General features: G+C 39.6%; 1 protein-coding gene and 1 long non-coding RNA gene across 3 annotated transcripts in view; one reads left to right on the plus strand and one right to left on the minus strand.

Moving 5' to 3' along the window:
- LOC134473806 (uncharacterized) lies at positions 1-19295 on the plus strand. Of its 2 annotated transcripts, none has more exons than XR_010044240.1 (3): positions 1-189; positions 8186-8271; positions 10885-19295. It is a non-coding gene; the product is annotated as an uncharacterized LOC134473806 (long non-coding RNA). The 2 variants fall into 2 exon arrangements; XR_010044241.1 differs by having other exon boundaries at positions 11263-19295.
- Positions 17886-21667, minus strand: part of Glo1 (glyoxalase I) — a 20002-nt gene continuing 16220 nt past the window's right edge. The window contains exon 6 of the mRNA XM_003473677.5: positions 17886-19498. Coding sequence (XP_003473725.1) covers positions 19407-19498 — 92 coding nt within the window. The 3' untranslated portion in view covers positions 17886-19406. The remainder of the gene's footprint in view (positions 19499-21667) is intronic.

The raw sequence follows: 21667 nt of genomic DNA on the forward strand, positions 1-21667 counted from the left end.
GTCCAGCGTGCCTGTGGAGAGAGCAGTGTCGTCGTGCAGTCGGACACGGCCTGATCAGCAGCTTATGCGATGTGCAAAGAGGTTCTCCGAGCACTTGGACCTGAAGCAGCTGGATGCAGCTGATGCCGAGGCAGCAAAGTGTGATGGAGCAACACTTGAATCCCTCCTGACTTTCAGTTCCCTTATTCTGTAAGTGGAATTAGGGCTGGAGATATAGCTGAGTGATGGAGCACTTGCCTAACATGTCTAAGACCCCTGGCACCTCAAAAAATAAAATAACATGTAGATAAGTGTAAGTGGGATTAATACCCATCCAGCCAATACTGGAGACTTATGAGGCTAAGAACAAATAATGTATGCAAAGGTACTTTTTAGAAGATAAAGCTCATTCAGTATGTAAAATATCTTTCTCATGAGAGAAAGCAGAAAAGCAAGAGCAATAAGTGTTCCAGGAAAATTGAGTCAACAGTAGCCAGGAGCTCAGGAGATAAAAGGAAATTTTATTTAACGCTGGCATACTCCTAGAGGAGTAATCTCCAATCTAAGGCGTTGAATACAAGAAGTTTGTCTTTTTTATAGGATGGCAAGCGGGAGTTAAAAAAGCTATGATAAGAACAGCTGAAGGCCATAGTATAATGGATAGCTTGTGGTGAACACAGTTGTATGTAGGAAAATTGTTTTTAACACATTCACAGAAATTTCACTTTGATAAGAAATTGTGTGATCTGTCTTGAGTTCAGAGGCAGAAAACCAAATAACTACAGCTACATTAGACAAAATGGCTGCAGTTAGGTCAGATTTCTGCTTTACCAACACTGGCCAATTGAGACTCTTAGTGACACCCTATCTCAAAATGAAATATCAAAAAGGTCTGAGGCTGTGGGTCGGTGCAAGGGCCCTAGGTCAATCCTAAGTATGAGAAGAGGATGCATGAGTAACACAATGATAGCAATAACATTTATCAAGACAGGAAGAAAGATAAGTCTGGGTTTTGCATCTGAACCTAAGTTCCTAGCTGAGAACACCTGATTACCAAAGGATGATAACATTCCTTAGCAGATGACTAAATACATGGAGAATGATGAATTCAAATGTGCATATGTTTCTTGAAGAAACACTTCTCACAATGCCTCCTTCACACCTGACTTCTTGCCTGTCCCAGACTCCCTCCTTGATTGGTGAATTTAAAAAGAGAAACTATCTTGTCTTTGGGGAACTGTCCTGGTGTTCTCTGCTTGTCCAGGAGCAGAGAGTGGAAATAGGGGGCTATTCAGTGCTATAAAGCAAGTAAACCAATTTAATTCTGTCATTTAACATTAGGAAACTCTCTGTGTAATATCAAATACCAACTTTTTTAGGTGTGTTGTACAGAATAATGGTCCACAAAATGACCTACTCTATTTTCTATGTTGCACTGCATGGCAAAAAAGACCTTGTAGGTGTGAGTAAGGATCTGGGGAGATTATCTTAGATTACTGGCCAGACTGTCAGAGGAGGAGAAGCAATAATGGAAGCAGAGATCAAAATGATTTGAAGATGCTATACGGTTAATCTTCAAGAAGAATCCAAGGAATGCAGGCAGCCTGTGGAAGCTGGGAAGGCAAGAAAATTTATTAGAACTTCTGGCCTCTGCAACTGTAAGATAATAAATCTGTATTGTTTTAAATCACAAAGTTTGTAGTAATTTGTTACAAGAAAAACTACTAATTAAGGAGAGAGTTGGTTTTCTGTTTTTTCTCTTTTATCTAGAAAAGGATACAATTTATTTGGCCTCCAAAGCGATGTGTGCCCTGGTGGAGAAAACCTACATATTCAGAGGAAACTGTCCAATAAACTATCAATTATGCAGGTCAATGAATGAGGAATGAGGTTGAGTTGAAAAATGAAATAGATTTGAAGAACATTAACTATAATTGTTCAATTAAGCCCTAAGCATAGATAAAGTCAATCAGGGAGAAAATACAATTTCCCCAACTTTAGATTAGATTCATTTGCCTGTAACATCACACTTAAAATCCTATTCAGATCATTTTCCAAAGCACTCAGGGCCAATGTATGGGTGCACAGTTTCTATCCAAATACTATGTGATATTTTGCAGATACAAACACATAGGTGAATAGCTAGTTGCCATAGATTCTTTTAAAGCAAGGTATAAATGTCCTGTAACTGAATACAATTATTGTAGACTATAATAAAATCTGTGCAAAGTGAAATGAGGGCTGCACACAGGGATCCAGATGAAGAAGCAATCAGTTCTGCTTAATGTAGTCATGGTATTGTCCTTTGCTGCACTGCCAGGGAGACACAGGATCCCTCAAACATGGGCAGAAATATGCCAGGGCATTACCCTGGGGTTAAAAAGACCAGGAGAGTTGACGTTCAGCCAGTGACATCACTTAACATTCCTTCCAGGTGTTTTTGTTATGATCTGTTTATATACAGCTGTTTCTAAACTAACACCATGTAATGGGCAAAATGTCCACAAATAAACTTTAGCTGTGGGACTTACTTATGTTTCCACCATATCCAAGAGGAAATGTATTCATTGTTATAAACGCTATGCTTTGGTAGGGTTTGATATCTAATCGTCACATTATCTCACCTAATTTCATGAGCGTTAGCTTTTTGTACTGAGTACCAACATCTTAGTTTTAGTCAGAGGGATGAAAATTTTAAATAATTTGCCCAAGGTCAAAACAGTCAAGGAGTGAACTGACAATCAGACACAGCACAAGTCTCTGCAGAAAACACTGCCTTGAGTCCTCAGTTGGTTTAAGTGCCCTTCCTATGTACTGTTAACATAATGTGCCTACACTGTAGCATTCGCAGTAATAATGATACTTTATATGTGCATTACTACAGTTCTGATACCTTTTATCTGTGTTTAAGTGTGTTACTGATATTAGCTCACTTAAGCCTTATAAAAACTTTGAAGCAAATGATAGTATTCATCAAAATGTTTATAGATAAGGAAGCTGAGTCACAGGAAGGTTAAATTATAACTCAGAGTTAAAGAATAAATGATGGAACCAGGATTCCAATCCATGTAGCTGAATGCTAGTATCTGTACTCTGAATCTCTGGACTGACTACTACCATCATGCAGTGTGGCCCTTTGCCTGTGTTGAGGGAGTCTAGAAACCACAGCTCGCCGAACTCACCAGTGCATTTATTGTAGGGTTGTTGTATGCGACACCACTCTGTACTCCTTATATGAACACAGGTTTTTCCATGAGTTCAAAAGCCATGGACAGGTGTGACTCCTCCTGAGTAACAGATGTGTTTCTCCTTATAGGGAATGTAAATTGCATAACCAGCTGATTGTCTCTTTTCATATTGTCTGCCAAGCTCTGTTGCCGTAGCACTTGTACCTGAGTGGATTGGCCTGCATATCTGTATTTGCTGGCATGTTACTCAGCTTTCTGTCACTATAACAAAATATCAGAGAGTATCACCTTATGAAGCAAAAAGGTTTATCTTGGGTCACAGTTTCAGATGTTCCAGTCCATGATGAATGGCCCTGTTGTTTTAGGCCTGTAGCAAGGCAGCACATCTATGATAGGACTGTGTGGCAGAGCAGAACCACTCCATTTATGGCCAGGAAGCAAGAAAAGAACAAGGAAGGGGCAAGTGTCCCACACTGCCTTTCAAGGACACAACCTCAATGACTTAAAGGCATCCCCGCCTCTAGAGATTCCACCACCTTCCAATATCATCACACTGGGTACCAAGCCATAGGACATGGTTCTTTGGGAATATTTCAGATACAAATGACAGCACTTGGGGACATTTTTCAAAATAAATAATTGGGAAAAAATCACCTAAATTTTTACCTTCTGAGTTGTTTATAATATACATTTTTAAAATTAGAAAAAATAAACCTTGCTTTTAAAATTGTTTGCAAGTTTTGATAATTGCTCATGTTTTGATTCTAACTAAGAATAGCTTTCAGAGGCTGAAGATATAATTCAGAGGCAGAAGTGCCTGCCTGGCATGTGCAAAATCGTAGTTCAATTCAATTCCCAGTACAAAGAAAAAAGTGATAAAGGAAAAAATAAAATGTTTTAAAATAAAAAACTTAGTTTCAAGTTAAATTGTATGAGTTAAATATAAAAATCTCAATTCTAATAAGATCAGTACGACCTGACTTTGAAAGTCTAGATCAATAGAATAATTGTACAGACAGATCAGAACATTAATATCTAGTTAATCTCTTTGCTCACCATGTGTCAGAAACTAAAATAATTATCTCTGTATGCATCCTCCAACTTAATTAGCTCAGATCCAGTAACTACAAACCAGATTTGTTTGTTTCTCAAGGAGATCTTCCAGGTAGATTTACTGACCAATCGCTTTTTGGAAAGCCATGTTTCCTGAAAGCATTATTTATATTTTTTCTGTAGTCAGAGTGAACCAATGATTTCTTTGACATCTTCACCATTCTCCAGCAGGGCATTTCAATGCTGACAGCCTGGGTAGATGAGTGCAGTGCTTTGTATTCAGCTGAGCAGATTGTTCCAGAGTGGTACGGTATAAACCTCCAGGATTAGCAGATTTAAAATCTTTTGATCTCTAAATGATGATAGCAAATGTGAATTTAAAAAAAAAAGTAGAAACAAGACTTGAACATTTCATTCCCTTTATGACACAACTTGACAGCCTTGAACACTTACTTTTTTCTTTAAAAAGTTGAATTTTAAAGAAAACCTCAGATAGCCTGCAAGGGCTCCGTCTACCTACTGTCATAGATGGAGGAATGTTCCTACGAAGGTGACGATCTAAATGAAGTGACTTACTCTTTACAAAAACCTGTCAGCCCCCTCCCACTGCCAAATTTCAGGCTGAATTCCAAACGGTCTGTGTCCATCTGAAGCCAGCCGGAAAGTGCACCCCTGACAGTTTTGTCCTGAGCTTGTTCACAGAATTTTTCACCTCCACATGCAGTGGTTCCTGGCTTGAGTATTTTGTCTTCTGCATATGGTAAAGAGCTCTAGAAGGCACAGATATACAGACCCCACCTTTGCCTTCACTGTAAAGCTGTTCATGTGCATTTGATCACTTTATGTCCCTTCTAGAGAGACTTTTACTTTTCTGGAACCGACTACTGTACCCTGAAATGTGTGGTCATCCTTGAGTAACTGATACTCCTTCCTTATAAACAAGTGAATTGCATAACAACGTGTTTCCCTTTTTACCATCACTGCATGAAATTCCGATTGAAAGTCATGTACCTGTGGCCTGCATATCTGCTTTCTACTTGGTTCCCGGTCAGAACTTTCTGTTTAAATCTGAGTTTTCTCTCACTTTGATCTGTCGATAGTCTGTTACATGCTGTGTGTGATTATACTACCCGTGTCAAGTTGTTTGTGGAAACAGCTGAGAAATGAACAGTAAATATGCTTAGGACAACAATCTTATCCCAAACCCTTTCCCTCATATCAAGCAAGAATTAAAACTTATATATTCTCTTATGTGGATAAGAATGTGACTGAGGAGTGAGAGCCTCTCTGGGAAAAACAACTCAGATGCTGGAATTTGACAACATGCAGAGGGCCAGATGAGTGGAGAGGGATTCTCACAACCCCAGGAAGAAACTGAAGGAAAAAGAAAAATAGGAAGAAAAAGGAAAAATGTGGGTGGAGGAATGAAGCCGGACATGCTCACTGAGTCCCGTCCTGCTGTGCTGGGAGCACCGTGGAGTCGCATGATCCACGGTCACGCTGAAGCTGCGGCTGCTGATAACAGGACTTAGTGAGTCCCAAGCGCTTGGCGGGAGGACAAGGCACAAGCATGGAGTGGAGCCAAGATGGAGAACTGCATTAATTCTCGATGAGTATTGGAAATTGGGTCCCATGGCGGGTGAGGCCGGCTGAAAGACATCTTGGAGTGGAGCAGAGTCTGGTGCTGCGGTGGCATCAGTCAGCTGCCCCTGGCTCAGAGAGGACTGGTGGGATCAGCTTGGGCTGAGTCACAACCCTGGTCGGGACCCAATAGCCAGGGATGAAACTGTCTCAACCCTGTGACTGTGACATAGCCACAGCGCAGCTTAAGTTTTTGAAGGCACTTGCCGGTTCACTGGCTCGGAGAAGAACAGTTAGCCCGTAGTACCTGCACGCACCTCAGATAACAGCAAACTGGAGAAGGCAGCAAAACCCCAGCCAGCATGCTTCAGAAAAACAGTAGGCAGTACGGAAAGGGCCTGAGACCTGCACCACACACCTGTCTGAAAGAAAACAGAAACATGACAAGAGAAAACAAAAAAATAGGAGAAAACCTCCAGCTACTGACCCTGGGAAAATAAGCCCAGGAGAGGTAAACACAGAAGAAAACCAGGGCAGCAATCATGCAATATTAGCCACAACATCAATGGACATAAAGAAATACTTTCATGACCTATAGATGAACTTAAAACTGAAATACTAATCCAAGTGAGGCAAGATATAAAAAGATTAATTAAAGAAATGCTGAGACCTCTCAAGAAAAAACAGATGGAAGAGTGGAGGAACCCAGAAAAGGAAGAGAAACCTTTGGTGAAGAATATAAACAAAATCTAGAATACATGAAACAGATCCAAAGAAATTACCAGGAAACTAAAAACTCCATTGAAAGCTGGCAAAATGGCTTGATAGAAACTAAAACTAGCCTTTTGAAACTTGAAGAGAGATTTACAATGTGTGATCCTGAAAGAAAAGACCTGTTAAAAATAACAAGGAATCAGGAAGTAACAATTCAAAGGCTAGAAGATAACAAGAGGATCTATAACTTAAGAATAAAAAACATGAGCAAAGAAGCGGGAGTAACCACAAATGAATTACAAAACTATTCACAGAAATAATTAAGGAAAACTTCCCAAGCATAGGAAAAAAGAAATGATATCCAGATAAATGAGGCATACAGAACTCCAACCAACTCCAACCAAAACAGGTCTACACCCAGACATATAATAATCAAGATCCCAGAAATCCACCACAAAAACAGAATATTAAAAGCGGCCAGAGAGAAGAAGCAGATCAAAATAACAACAGACTTAGCAACACAAACTATTAAACTGAGAAGAGCATGGGGGAAAATAGTCCAAACCTTGAAAGAAAATAACCTCCAACACAGATTGATGTACCCTGAAAAACTCTCTCTGAAAATTAATGGAGAAATAAGATGTTTCCAAGACAAGGAGAAACTGTGGGAGTTCATGACCACCAATCCAACCCTACAAAAAATACTGAAGGACATTTTATAGAGAGGGAGAAAAACATACCAGGATTCCAGCAACAGTGGCAGAGAGGCCTCAATGAACAGGGCAGACAGTGGAATGAAGAAGACAAGTGGACAAATAATAGCAGAAAATTTTTTTTTTAATTTTTTTTTGTCTTTTTAGTTTTTTTATTGGTACCAGGGATCGAACTCAAGACTGCCTGCTTGCAAGGCAGACACTTATGCCGCTGAGCTAAATCCCCAGCCCCTATAATCTTTAATATACACTAACAAAAAGAAACACAGGCAGAGTAGATTAGGAGGCAGAATTCATGGAGATGCTCTGAATAGGAAATAACCTGAAAGAGTGTTAATAAACTGAAAGTCAAAGATGAGAAAACGATACTCTATGTGACAGGGAACCAGAGAGAAATAGGGACAACTCATCCAGCAGCTGCAGATAGGTTGGAAAGTTATGACACGTTTGTGCAGTGTAGAACTACACAGCTAGAAGGAAGGAAAACCTTGTGGCTTTAGTAAGTAAAGGAGTACAGCTCAAGATCAAGCTCAGGGGTAAAAAGGTTCAGCACCACTCAGATAATGGGTTGATCCCCTAATCGAAAAACTAAAGGAGCTAGCGGACCCAAAATATACAAAGCACCCTGAGAAAAGGAAAGGTGAGGAATTGCCTAAAAAAAAGGAAGGCAGAGGACATTGTTAGTAGTGTATCAGGATTTAAAAGCCACAGTAGTCTTATCACTCTGTTTAGTTTGATTTTATTTTGTTCCGGTCTGTCTACTCATACTAGATTTGAGGGCACAGACAGCTATCCCAAAAATAGCAGGCTATACTATGGTAACTGTCTTGAATTTAACTTAAACTGAAGCCCTGTATTACTTACATTGTCTTACTATGACTGATCTTATTTGAAGCTGGTTTGTTAGACCGCTGTTTTACCTTGACTGATTTTATTTGAATTTGATATGCTTGATAGTATCAACTCTAAGAGCAGAGGCAACTACTCTGAAGATGACAAGATGTGACCGGCGCAGCTCCCCAGTGAGACAGGAAACACTTCAGGTGGGTAACAGGAACTGCCAACTTTATTGTTGCGGGTTCTGGCTTATATATCTGACTGTAGCCAATCAGGCTGCCACGAGGGCTGCCACGAGGAAGGGCTGGAATGAGACGCGGGCTCTGGCTAATATACTCAGCTGTGGTGAATACGAAGTGATTATGGGGTGGCTAATTTGGAGAGGGACGTAGCGCATTGCGGAAGCTGGCGTGGTCCTTAGTCCCGGGTGGGGTATGGTATGTTGAGCACCTGCGCCCAACAAAGATGTAATAAAATACCCATTCTGGTTTGATTATTAACTTCTTTTGAAGTACTACAATGTCTCCAATGTTGTGTTCTTATTAAAATAGCTATGTAATGCTATGTTCAATTATAATATGTCTGACGATGTGGACAATTCTATTGAAAATAACAAGAGAAAGCATAGTAACTACTGTAGATCACCTAATATTGTGGTTTAATATGTCTTTTTCATTTCATGTTTTTCTAGGAATTTGTTTTTTTTGTCTTGTTATGATCTGTTTTTCCCTATAATACAGAAAGGATAGATGTACATGTAGAGATTCACACATGTGGAGAATTTCTAAACATTTTATGGGAACAGATTATATAATGCACGATATAATGAACAGATACTCTGAAGAAGAGACACTAAGAAACCGAGTGCTAATTCTGTAGCATTATGATATAAAATCTAGCAATACTATTATTCACTGTTCAGTTTGATATTAGTCTAGTCTCTTATGTTCAATTTCAGCATATGTAAAGATAAGGACAGCTACTACGAAGAGAATGAGAGACACTATGGTAGTATTATTGTCTTCCCCAATGTCAGGTCTTGAAGACCTAAAAAGCCCTCCTCATCCTGTAATGATTAGATTAGTTCTATAATGTTCAATATGTATTCAAAGTGTGTGAAGATGGTGACAACTATTTTGAAGAAAACTAGAGACACTAAGACAGTGAAAATCTCCAGTGGACTTGCTTTGAAATCCATGTTTCTTAAAATTGTTTCCTTATGATCTGTTTTGTTCTGTTTCTTACCCTCTTTATAATAAAAGAAAGTAAAAAGTTGCCTTTGAAAAGCTAAAAAAATAAAATAAAATAATGTGACTGAGGAGTTTTCCAGAGCTTTATAAGAGATAAATAAGGGCTAGAACAAATCTTCAAAAAATTTTAATGTTATTGCCCCTCCCAGAATGTCATTGACTTGATTTTTTTCTTCTGAGGAAGATGGGTAGGCGAAATAATAGCTGACAAGCATAAATGGAAAGCTTCAAGTCCCACGTTCTCCAATCAACAATTTTCTCACCATCTCCCTTAGTGTTCTCTCCCAGTAAGCCTGAATTTGAAAGAGTAGCTCTCTGCATATGGAATCATGTTCCTTGTTTTAAACTCCTTTCCACCTCACATATTAATGAGCTGATTGTACTTGCTGGTGAATATATTAGCATACATACACTTTTAACTGAAGCTACATGGAAGATCTACAAGCAGGATTCAGTGTTGTCTTTTTTGTCTTTCTGAGACAGGGTCTCACTACACGCTTCAGGCTGGCCTTGAGCTTACTTTGTAGCCCAGGCCAGTCATCAACTTGCAACAATCCTCTGTCTCAGCCTCCCAAGTGCTGGGATTACAGACATGACTGGTGGTTATTTTAAATTAAATTAAAAATTTTGTTCCTAGCCTAGTGTGGTGGTGCTTGGCTGTAATCGCAGCACTCTGGGAGTCTGAGGCAGAAGGATCCAACTTACAGCTCTACCTGGGCAACTGTGTGCAAGTTAATGAGACTTTGTCTCAAAATTTAAAAAAAAATAAAAGGGGACTGGGAGCTCAATGCAGATTCCCTCAGTTGAATTCCCAGTACTTAGGAAAAAAGTCAGTTCCTCAGATCTATTAGCTACATGTCAAGAACTCAGTAAACACAGAGCCCAGTGCATCGGACAGGACATATGTAGAATATTCCTGTTACTGCAGAATGTTCTATTGAATTGTGCTGGTATGTCAGTCATGTGAGGGTCAGACAAATAAGTCAGGGCAGAGTAATTTCAGGCTAAAATACCAGGGGGAAGTATGATACGGGCAGGAGAGGCATCTAGATGGCTTCTGCCAGAGATTCTTATTAAAGAGGTACCATGGTGTTTTTCATAAATAAGGTAATCCTGATGCAGAAAGGATGTGGACTTTACTGAGGAAAATCAATGTGGGAGGGTAAATGAGATGGCATTTTAGATTCACACGTTTGTTTAGCTGTGAATGGGAAGGGGAAATTCTGGTTTTGTAGAAGGAGGGTAGAGTCAAAGACATAACTGAAAGACTAGAGGAATATTTCCAAGACCTTTGACAGAAAAAAAAAAGCCTTAAAGAAAGTAATCTTAAAGCAAAAAATATGCAAAGGAACTGAAGGAGCATTGTATAAACTAGAAAATGCAAATTGCCACGTTAGTGTTTTAAAAAGTTCTCAACTTCACGTGTCCTGAGGGAAATTCAAATCAGATGAGAGTGTGAATTTTTATAGATATCTTAGAAAGTAATCTGTTTCTGTCTACCAAAATTAAAAATGAACTTATAGATCTTCCTAAGAGTCTCTTCCTTCCTCCCCTCAAAAATGCCAACAGGTAAACCACATGTACATGTGTAAGAACGCGCCTCGCAACATTATTTGCAATTTAAAAAAATGGAAACAATGAGAGAGTCGGTCAATAATGAATAAATGAGTTGTGAGACATCTGTGCAACAGAATACTATTCAGTTATATAAATGAACTACTCCTATAAGTATTGATCTATAAGATGTAATTGATGTATTAGTAAGAAAAAAAGCTAGATGCTAAGCACAGTATAGGACCTGATATCATATTTGTGGGGAAAAAAAGGAAGAAATGTATTAGTTTCCTCTGCAACAGCGTAAAACAATATACATTTACCCTCCTACTGCTCTAAAGACTGGAAATCCAACGTTCTGAAAGAGTGAAAGATATATTATTTGCTGTGCAGCAAAGATGTCTAAAGTGCCAAGTAACCGGAACCCGCTCCTCCAATGGAGTCTGCTTTCCTGAAGTCTGTATATGGCGTGGTCCACCCATCAGCTACAAGTCAGAGCCCAGGAGAACCATCCGCGAGCACAGGTTACCCAGAAAGCATCTTCATGTCTACAAGCCTGTTCAGGAAGCCACGTTTAACTTGGCTGTGGACACCTGGGCTACCAAAGAGCACTTGACAGTGACTGGGTTCATCTCTGGCTAGCAGAAGCCTACTGGCCTTTCACCTCTGATATCAGGGATGCTGTCTGCCAGACTTTTGCAGAAATTTGCCAGCATCCACAGTTCCTTCCCAAACAATTAACCTCACCAAGATTCAAGTGCCCGTGAAGAACTTACTCAAGCTGTACGACAGTGGGGACCCTGGTGACCTGATACCAGAGGGCTGGTTTACTAGATTGAACTCCATGTTCTGAGCTGTCAATTTTTTTTCTCTCTCTCTTTTTTTTTTTTTTTTTTTTTTTTTTGCCTTTTTCCTTTTTATCAGTACCAGGGATCGAACTCACGACTGCCTGCTTACAAGGCAGGCGCTTATGCCGCTGAGCTAAGTCCCCAGCCCCCGAGCTGTCAATTTTTAATGCATTGGAAATTAAATATATGGGAAAATTTGTAGTTGAATTTACCTTACTCTGTCAACAGTAAGCTGTAAAAACAGAACTATGACACATTTTTAAAAGTAAGCAGAGCATTTTATGTCACAGAATTCCTTAAACCAATTTATTCTTAGTTGATAATGGATATAATTTTTTCTTGAAAAGGTGTGATTTTTTAATAGACTACAGACACATCGATCAGATATCTATGATTAATCGAAAACCAAAATAAATACATTTTATTATATCTCCATCTTCGAGTATGTTTTCTGAAAACTGTAGTAACATATATTGACAGCAATACTTTTATAATATTTCTACAGGTCTCTTCCACTTGAGCAAATTTCAAAGTATTTTCAAAATAGTTGCTTACACATGTAGAATTTCACATCATTGTGATTATTTCTACATTTTTGACAATAACCAGGTATTTGACAATAACTGTGTTCCCTCATTTCGTACATAGGCTTTGACCACCATGCAACATCATCTCTGCCGTATATATTTCTTAAAACAAAAGTAAGGTGTAAATGACTTGATCCCCCCTGCACACGCATACTTGGGAGGAAAAAGGTACCAATAAAAGTCCCTCCCATGGTTAAGAGGTAAAGCAACACCAAACTGCAAAGAGGTTTTCATAAAAGTACAATTAATTTAGGGGATTTTGTTTCTTAGAATTTGATGTGCCAAAGAGACTAATAATGCTGAAGGACTTTAAGCTCAGAAGGAATTTTGTTTAACAGTTTTAAATAGAATTTAAACAGAATTCTGTATTCTATAACAAAACACATACTATTCCTTGGACAAGAAACAGTGAAAAGGGGACTATTCTTGTCCAAAGAATATCTGCAAAACTCAGTCACACGCTTGCCCACAGAAATTAAAAATAAACACACACATAGTGTATGCTTTCTAGCTACAATGCAATAGAACTAGAATTAATATTTTAAAAGGTGGCAAGAGCTGGAGATGTAGCTCAGTTTTACAGCCTGTGGTGAGCGTGGGCGAGGCTCTGGGTTCCATCTCCAGCTCGGAAAAATTACAGCAAATCCAGAAGTATTTAACTCGAATTGTTACTAGCAGGCATTCCAAAATGAAAAGAGATACCAGCTGCAGGATGAAACCGGTATTGGAGTTCGCGGTGAAGAGACAGAAAGAGCCTGGGCCGCAGGGATGACACTTTCACTTGAATCGTACCAACTGAAATGGAGCCATACTTTGTCTGCACCCGAGTTACGAGTTACGCGAACCTTTAATTTCCTTGTTATTTAAATCTTCTTGGCTTCCAGCCGGAAGCATTCGATCCCATGCCATCAGGTTAAAATCTTGTCATTCTTTTATTTCAATTATTTATGTTAGAACTTGAAATAGTATTTCATATAGCTTTTCAATATGTCTAGTATTTACTGAGCCAGACATCATTTCATTTGATAACTATTATGAGAGAAATAATAATAGATGGCACTATTACCTGGCTGAAACTGTTCTAAGCATTTTTACACATATTAACTCATTGCATGTCCTCGGCAATACCATGAGATAAGATATGTTATTCTCTTCATTATATAATAACATTTAACTCCAGCCCAGTTCAAGGGAAAACAGAATTCTCCAGTGCTATGCTGTCCATTACACTAGCCACCTGTGGCCACTGAACACTTGAGATGTGGTCTAAATGTGACGGTGTGCATACCAGATTTGAAAGGCTTTGTATGAATAAAATAACACGAAGCCAGGCGTGGTGGCTCATGCCTGTAATCCCAGAACTCAGGAGGACCATTGCAAGTTCAAGACCAGCCTGGGCTACATAGTGAGCTGAGGGCCAGTTTGAACTGCATAGCGAAACCTTGTCTACACACACACACACACACACACACACACACACACAAACAAAGAGGAATACAAAATATCTTGGAAGTGTACTAAACTGATTATCTGTTTAAGATATTTTGGATATATTGTCTTAAAACATGGTGAAAGTTAAATTTATTTTTGACATCTTCCTATGCTTTCTTTAAAAAAAAAAGTCATATGCATGGCTCGTTTTATGTTGCTTTTGGACAGTGCTATACTATTGTGGTGCAGTGCTGGGCCAGCCGGAGCAGCTTCGTTTAGAAACTAAATAAAAAATCTGAATGAAAACCTCGGGGTGACGCCCTGAAAACCTCGGGGTGACGCAAGCCCTCTGCGTGTGTGTGTGTGTGTGTGTGTGTGTGTGTGGGTGTGTGTGTGTGTAATGAAATCTCCATTGGGCTATAAATCACTTGTTTAAAGTAGTTTGTTCCATAGGGTTGTGCAAACATCTAACTTGAAACATTTGCATCACCACAAAAAGAAATCTCACTGCCGTTGTCCGTCACTCTCCGCACTCCCCACGCCATGCCCTCCGCCCCAGGCGATGGATACTCTCAGTCTGGAGAATTCACAGGAATGGAATCCCGCGATGTGCAGGCTCTTGTGACTTGTGGCTTCTGCACTGACCACCCTGTTTCCTTCTGTGGCCTTGCTAAGTTGTGAAAACCGCTGCTTTAGGTAGAAATGGAGATGAAGCAGCCGCCGAGCTCCTGAAAAACAAAGGGTATTTAAAAAAAATACCCTGATCATAAAAGAAAAAGAGAACTCAGAAAGACAGACAGCAAAAGGTGATTAAGCTTTTCATGTGAGAAAATAAGCTATTAGGGCTGGGGGTTTAGCTTAGCGGCATAAGCACCTGCCTTGCAAGCAGGCGGTCGTGAGTTCAATCTCCGGTACCGATAAAAATGAAAAAGACAAAAAAAAAAAAAAAAAAAAAAAAGAAAATAAGCTATTTACTTTTGTTCCAAAAGTCTAGGATGACATGGAGGCCAAATACAGGTATACATGAATTATATTTCTGGCTTTGCTCTATAACAGTTTTAATCTTTATAAACTCCTTATGTTACCCAGAAAATGATAGTTAAAGCTATGACAGTGGTGACATTACCAAAGTGGGGAAACTAGGGCAAGAAAAGGCTGGCACTGAGAAGAGAATGTTGGGAGACACATCCTAGGCGGTTTACAAAAGGGTTCATGTTCATTTCCCCCCTGAAATCTAGCCATACCCCTGTGGGGAAGTGGTCACTGTCACCCTGTTAGCGCACAGCTGGTGGATCACAGTTAACATCACCAGTGGTGTATCCACAGCACATCCCCTTGATGTGTGATAATCACTTTTTACCTGAGGTCTTCCTCTTCTAAACTGGTTACTTCAGTTAGATCATGACAAAAATCAGAAAATGCATATTGAGAGTATTCTACAAAGTGTCCGACACTTTACACTTCATATAAAACAAGGATTCTGCAAAACTGTCTAGCAGAGCTCAAGGAGCACGATGAGCACCGCCCCTGTATGCACACGTCACTTTTTTCATTTATAAGCACGGATTCATGTTGCAAAATCACAAATTCACATTGGTATCCTCGTCCCCTTTTTTGGTCAAGTACCAGAGGTTGACCTCAGGGCCTTTTCACTGTGCTACCCTCAATTTTTACTTTTTTTCTTTTTCTTTCTTTTTTTTTTTTTTTTTTGTCTTTTTCATTTTTATCGGTACCGAGGATCGAACTCACAACCGCTTGCTTGCAAGGAAGGTGCTTATGCCGCTAGAGCTAAACCCCCAGCCCCCAATTTTTACTGGTTTTATCTGCAGACAGGTTCTCACTAAGTTACTAAGTTGCTCAGGCTGGGCTTGAACTTGCAGTCTTCTGCCTCAGCCTCCCAGGGTGCTGGGAAACTACAGGCATGCACCCCCCCCCCCTGCCTGGTATCCTCTTTGTTAACTGAAAAATTCCCTATATATTGTCTCACTTTACTGTGGAAAATTTCAAACACACTGCAGAATTATCTGGGAATAGTGTGGTAAACTCCATGCAGCCATCAGGGAGCTTCGGCGTCTCTTAGGTTTGGAGCCAGGTCATGATGAGAATTTTAAGGAGTGCTGGAAAAAGCTTTTTAGTCCATATTAAAGTCAAATGAGGAATGAGAAGTTATTTTCTTTCATTGGACATTGTTGTTCTACAGGACACTGTGGATGGTGATGATAAGCATCAAAGATGCTAAGTATTATCAGCTCAAAGAAAAAAAGGTTTAAAAAAAATGACAGGATGAGAAAGGTGGAAGGAATCTGAAGTTCTTGACATTTTTGAACTATCAACACATTCTAGAATTTAGTGCCTGTGGCATCAGGTAAGGTTTGTTTTGTTTCATTTTTCTTATTACCAACAGCATCTTTACTGATGAAACCCCTTCAGTTATGCGACCAAGGTTTATATACGATGCTATGGTCTGAATGCTTGTGTCTCCTCCCATTCTGTTTAAATCTAATCTCCAGTGTGCTGATGGAATTTGGAAATGGGGCTTTTGGAAAGTAATTAGGTCATAACCTGGAGCCCTGAGGAGAGTAGAACTGGTGTTCTCCTAAGATATGAAAGACCATTTCTCCTGGTCATATGAGGACATAGCAAGCAGGTATCGTATCTTTTACAAGCCTGGAAGGGACCTCTGTAGTGTTTTTGTTAACAGTCTGAAGGAAGAGACGCTTTAGAAGCACGAATGCCATCTCATCATGGAAAAACAGGAAAACTTCTTCTGCCTTAGTTTGCCCTTTGCTATCACCATTTCTCAAAAAAGTTTATGAATTCAAAAAAGAAATAAATTATTCTTATTCCTACCAAGGCCTGACTACACATTGTCTTAGTGAGCCCAGAAAACAATTTAGTAAGAATTACCTTTTGGCAAGATTTATTCAGCAAGCAGTATTCTCTCCCTAACAATAAGATTTAAATTACTAAACTTTCTAATCTAATTGACCTCCCCTTGCAGGAAAAACTGAGTTAACAACAGCCAATAGGTCAAAAGAAAGGACTTTTATTGATGCTGGAGGACCCCAGAGGAGTAATCTCCAGGGTCTGAGGTGATGATTGCAAAGAGCTCATTTATAGGGTGGTGAACAGAAATTACAAAAATGAGATGAAGGGGCTGGGGATTTAGCTCAGCGGCATAAGGGCCTGCCTTTAGTTCAATCCCTGGTACTGATAAAAACTAAAAAGACAAAAAAAAAAAAAAAAAAAAAAAAAAAAAGAGGCAAAAACGAAATGAACTCTAGCTGAAGGCTGTGGCACAAGGGGTATCTTATGCAGTGTGCATATGGAGCAAAGTCGTTTTTGGCACACCCACAGAAGTTTCAGCTTGATGACAAACGATTGAGCGGAGTTCAGTGGCAGACAACTGTATGACTGCAGCCTTGTTGGACAAAAGGACAGCTGTTAGGTCAGGATTTCTGCTTTACTCCTGTTCGGTATTTCTAGTATTTAACATGTGATGCTGGTCTTCATAAAATTTCCATGACTCACTTTTTAATACCCGGTCTTTTGATTCTCTGTACTTTATCTACCACAACCTTTTATTCTTTATTCACTGTCCTCCTCCCACCCTCCCCACGGTTCTGTGTTCCAGGCGGTCCAAAATTACAGCTGCTCCCAGTTCGGATCAAACTTGCAAGCCCTTTCAAATCCTTTCAGTACTTTCTAAGGGAAGCCTTTTATAAGAACTTGTTAGATAGAAATTTACAAATTAAAAGTCTTATTTAAAATTTATTTGTTTTTATAGTACTGCTAGTTGCTTAAATTTCTTATGTGGCTCCATTTCATCCAAAAAGGAAATGGAAAGTGCTTCTAGTAATGCAAGAAAAATTGGCATGAGCCAGGCATGGTGGTACATGCCTAGCCTGTAACCTCAGCACTCGGGATGCTGAGGCAGAATTGCTGTGAGTTCAAGGCCAGCCTGGGCTACATGGAGTTTAAGGCCAATCTAGACTACAGAGCAAGATCCTGCCTCAAAAAACCAAAATCATCATCAACAACAACAAATAGCCATGGCTTACCCAAAGGTCTTCCACTAGAATCTACAGAAAACCTGAATGTAGTGTCTTGGTTACTTTTCTCTCATTGTTGAGACAAAATACCCAATACCCCCAAATTAAGGAAGGTTTATTTAGCTTACAGTTGTGTAGGTTTCAGTTCACAGTCAGCTGGCACCAGGCAGGCTAGCATGGCACCAGCACAACACTTCAGGACAGCAGCCAGCAAAAGCAGCCAGAGCGAAAGAGGGCAGAGCAGTCTCTTTTATTCCTTTATATGGTACACAGGTCACCACCCAGCCTTTGGGGCAGGTTTAGCACTCACAAAATCTCCTTGCCCTCCTCTGCATAGGATAAGGATGCTTACAAAGAAAGAACCCTGGCTCTGTGCTGAGTCTCTTAAACTGCTAAACTGTTCAAGTTGACACAATGTAACAACCATGACAGGTGATTTAGGTGTTCTACATAGAGTTTGGTGCCATTTTTATTTTCTAGCCATAAGAAATCTTCAAACTCATTCTGATTTGTTGAAACTCACCAAATGTCAATTGTCACAGGCAAGTTAACTAAGCTGATTTCTAAAACTACATTACATTATCAGTGACTATGCTTCCTGGCATGATTGAGACCTTGGGTAAAGAGGATTCCTCTAAGTAACAGCATCACCTGTGCAGGAATAAGGGGGTGTCCCTCGAGCAAACTTGGGTTAAAATTATATTTCTTCCTTCAATGGAGCCACAGGTCCAAGAGCAAAGACCACAACCAGTGAATTCACTGCAGGTTTTCACAATAGGAAACCAGTGCTGGAGGTGTAGTAAGGTTTAATTTTGAGGTATATGCTAAACACTAAGATGAGATCTTGCCTCAAGTTAGTTCCGCGGCTAGCCCGCTTTCTTTTTCATAGGGTAGCTGGACTATTAAATGAGAAACAGTATGCTATTAAATGAGAAACAGTATGCTATTAAATGAGTAAAGTATTCCCACTCAGAGAAACAGTCTGAGTATCCAGAAATTTTCTACCCTTTTCCTCCTCCTTCCCGAATAAACGAAATTAGTCCTTGAACTTTAAAAGTATTTTATAAATTAAAAAATTAGTTTTCTATCAGTCTTCTTGTCAGTGTGATTCTGAACGGTTCTCAAGAGTACCTTCTCTTTTATAAAATAAACACTTCATACTGTTTGAAGTATATGTGAAGCTTCATTTTTGTTCAGTGTTCCTTACTTTCCACCCTGAAAAGCTATTTCTGAGGAACTCAAACCCCAGAAGATAGCCACCACAAAAACGTTAATTTTTTTTTTTAAAAAAGATGATTCAAAGCAAGACTTAAGGAGAGGTAATATTTCGGAGTTAAAAGGCAGCAAATGCAGCCTCTGAAGGGACTTGTTCTAATTATTACCAAAAAATAAAGTTACACAGCTGTATTCAAGGTCACAAAGTAAAGCAGTACTTTAAAACTAGACTGAGTGAGCAGGCGGAAAAACAAAAAACAAAAACAAACAGAACTGAAGAGGGAAGGGAAAAGGACGGAAGAATGATCTGAACTGGAACACAGATCCGTCGGTCCTCGGTGCTGCTGTACTCCGAGCATCTCGAGTCATGTTTTTCTATTCTTATTTCCATCCTCACTGACGTCTCAAAGGAGCATTTCAGTCATTGTGTTAGGACTCAAAATTTCAATCCAGTAGCCGTCAGGATCTTGAATAAATGCCAGGCCTTTCATTTTACCTGTAAAATGGAATGATTTCATTACTGGAAACAGGAAAAAAAAAAAAAAAAAAAAAAGAATCCTTAAAAGTTAGGAACGCTTTTATTCAATTATAAATTTATATTTTAATGAAATACATTGCTTTGACTACAGTTTTCATTTTTAAAAATTCTGTAACGTTGCCCAATGCTCAGTTTTCATATTGACTGCAATACTATCTTCCACATGTAGCTGGAAACCGTCCTCCTGAAATAAACTTGGGACGGACTGCTTCTCTCAGCCAGCATTTGGTAACAGGTGTTGGCCCCACTGTTGTGACACCATTTCATGACACCAGGTCAGTAGTCACGGAAATTAACGAAGTTAGACACGATGTGCCTGTAATCCCAGCTACGCAGGAGGCTGAGGAAGAGGCTCCTTTGAGTGCAGGAGGTCCACACTGCAAGACCCCATCGTAAAAAAACCCCAAGGAAATAAAAAGAGGAAGGTGCTCAACAGAGCAGGTCGTGTCGCTAACCAAAGAAGCCAGACGCTAGGTGCCTGGGTATAAATCATCTGAAACAGCTGCGTAACGGCTCTGGTGAAATGTGCTTTACCTCCCCTTTAGCCCTCTGAAGCCAGGTGCAGCGGTGCACACCCATAATCTCAGCACTGAGGGACACTGAGGGAGGAGATCACAAGCTCTGAGTCCCACCTGGGCAGCTTAGTGGGACCCTGTCTCAAGACAAAAACAAAAGGCCTGGAAATGTGGCTTAATATGAGAGGACCCATGGGTGTGCACCCCGGAACCAAAAACAAAAACAAAAAACAAAAAGACCCACAAAGCATTAAAAATCAGGCCCTTTCCCTATATTAAAAAAAAAAAAAAAAATCCAATAAAAATGCTCCATGATAAATCCACTGTCTGTTTTTCTTGAAATATAAATTTGATGTGGACCATCCTCCCTCTTCCCTTTGCTTCCAAAAATATCACCCAATCCCGGTCCTCAGCTGATCCCACCAGGCAGGCTAAGCCGAGCCAATGAGATTCTGCCTGCCAGGAACTGATAACCAGGATGAGGAGGCTAAAAGGTCAGAGTTTGCTTAAATGCAGATATGTGGCCTGGAGATTTAGGTTGGGACCAAAATGCTGAATTGATTTGATTCTTATCTCTGGCTCCAGAGGAACAGAGATGAGAAAAGGAGAGAGAAGGGTGAGAAGCCCTGGAGGGATACCTGAGGGAAGGCTGGATGGGGCGCAGTGACTATTTTAATCGCAGTGTGTGTGGAAGTAGAGCAGACCCAGGTCAGAAGCACATCATGATTGTGGGGTAAAAACAATTTTTTGGAGGCTGGGGATTTAGCTCAGCGGCATAAGCACCTGCCATGCTAATATTAAACAAGAACAAGAAGATTATTAAAAGAATAAGCGCAATTTAGGGATGAAAATTAAAATAGATTAGGAATACAATAGGTGAGTTAAATGTCACAACAAATACAGTTGGAGAAAAAGAGTGAACAAACATTCAGAAAAACATTAAGGACAAAGAATGTTATAAGAAGCGTTCAGAACGAAGCAGAAGACACACAGTGATATAGATAAAAGAACAGGAGTCAGACTGACAGCAGATGTTTCAATGGCACTGTGTGCAAAATGTAAGGGAGCAGCATTTTCAAGACTAAAGAAAAATAAACCTAGGACTGTCAACAAAACAGTCACTCACACACAGGCCCAGGACTCGGCTCATACAAGCTCAAGAGTTTTGCCTTGCAAACTTCTTGAAAACAATTTTGAGGTATTTCAAATAAAGACAGAAAGTTTCAGATTATAGTATAAGAGATGTACAGAGAAAGATGATCAAAATAGCTTCACATATTTACCATTATATTTTTAAAAGGCAAGCTCAAAGAAAAAGGAAATGAGTAACACGGCAGTCTAGGTAACAATAATATAAGGTTAGTAGAGGAGAATGGGTCCTCTTGGAGAAGTGATCTGGATATTATGCATTGAATTAATGTTTCAAATTAAAATTGAAATAAAATCCAGTATCAGAAACAGATCTAAGGAAAATAATCATAATACACGTAAAGCCAACAAAATCCAGATATATGCTACCCTAATAGCCACACCTAAAACACACATACACAGAAAGATTGTAAATAATGAGCAAGGAATTGCTAGATAATCTACTACTAATAACTGACTTAAA

This window comes from Cavia porcellus, unplaced genomic scaffold, assembly GCF_034190915.1.
Source record: "Cavia porcellus strain 051 isolate PalLab524CR breed Dunkin Hartley unplaced genomic scaffold, mCavPor4.1 scaffold_28, whole genome shotgun sequence".
Lineage (NCBI taxonomy): Eukaryota > Metazoa > Chordata > Mammalia > Rodentia > Caviidae > Cavia > Cavia porcellus.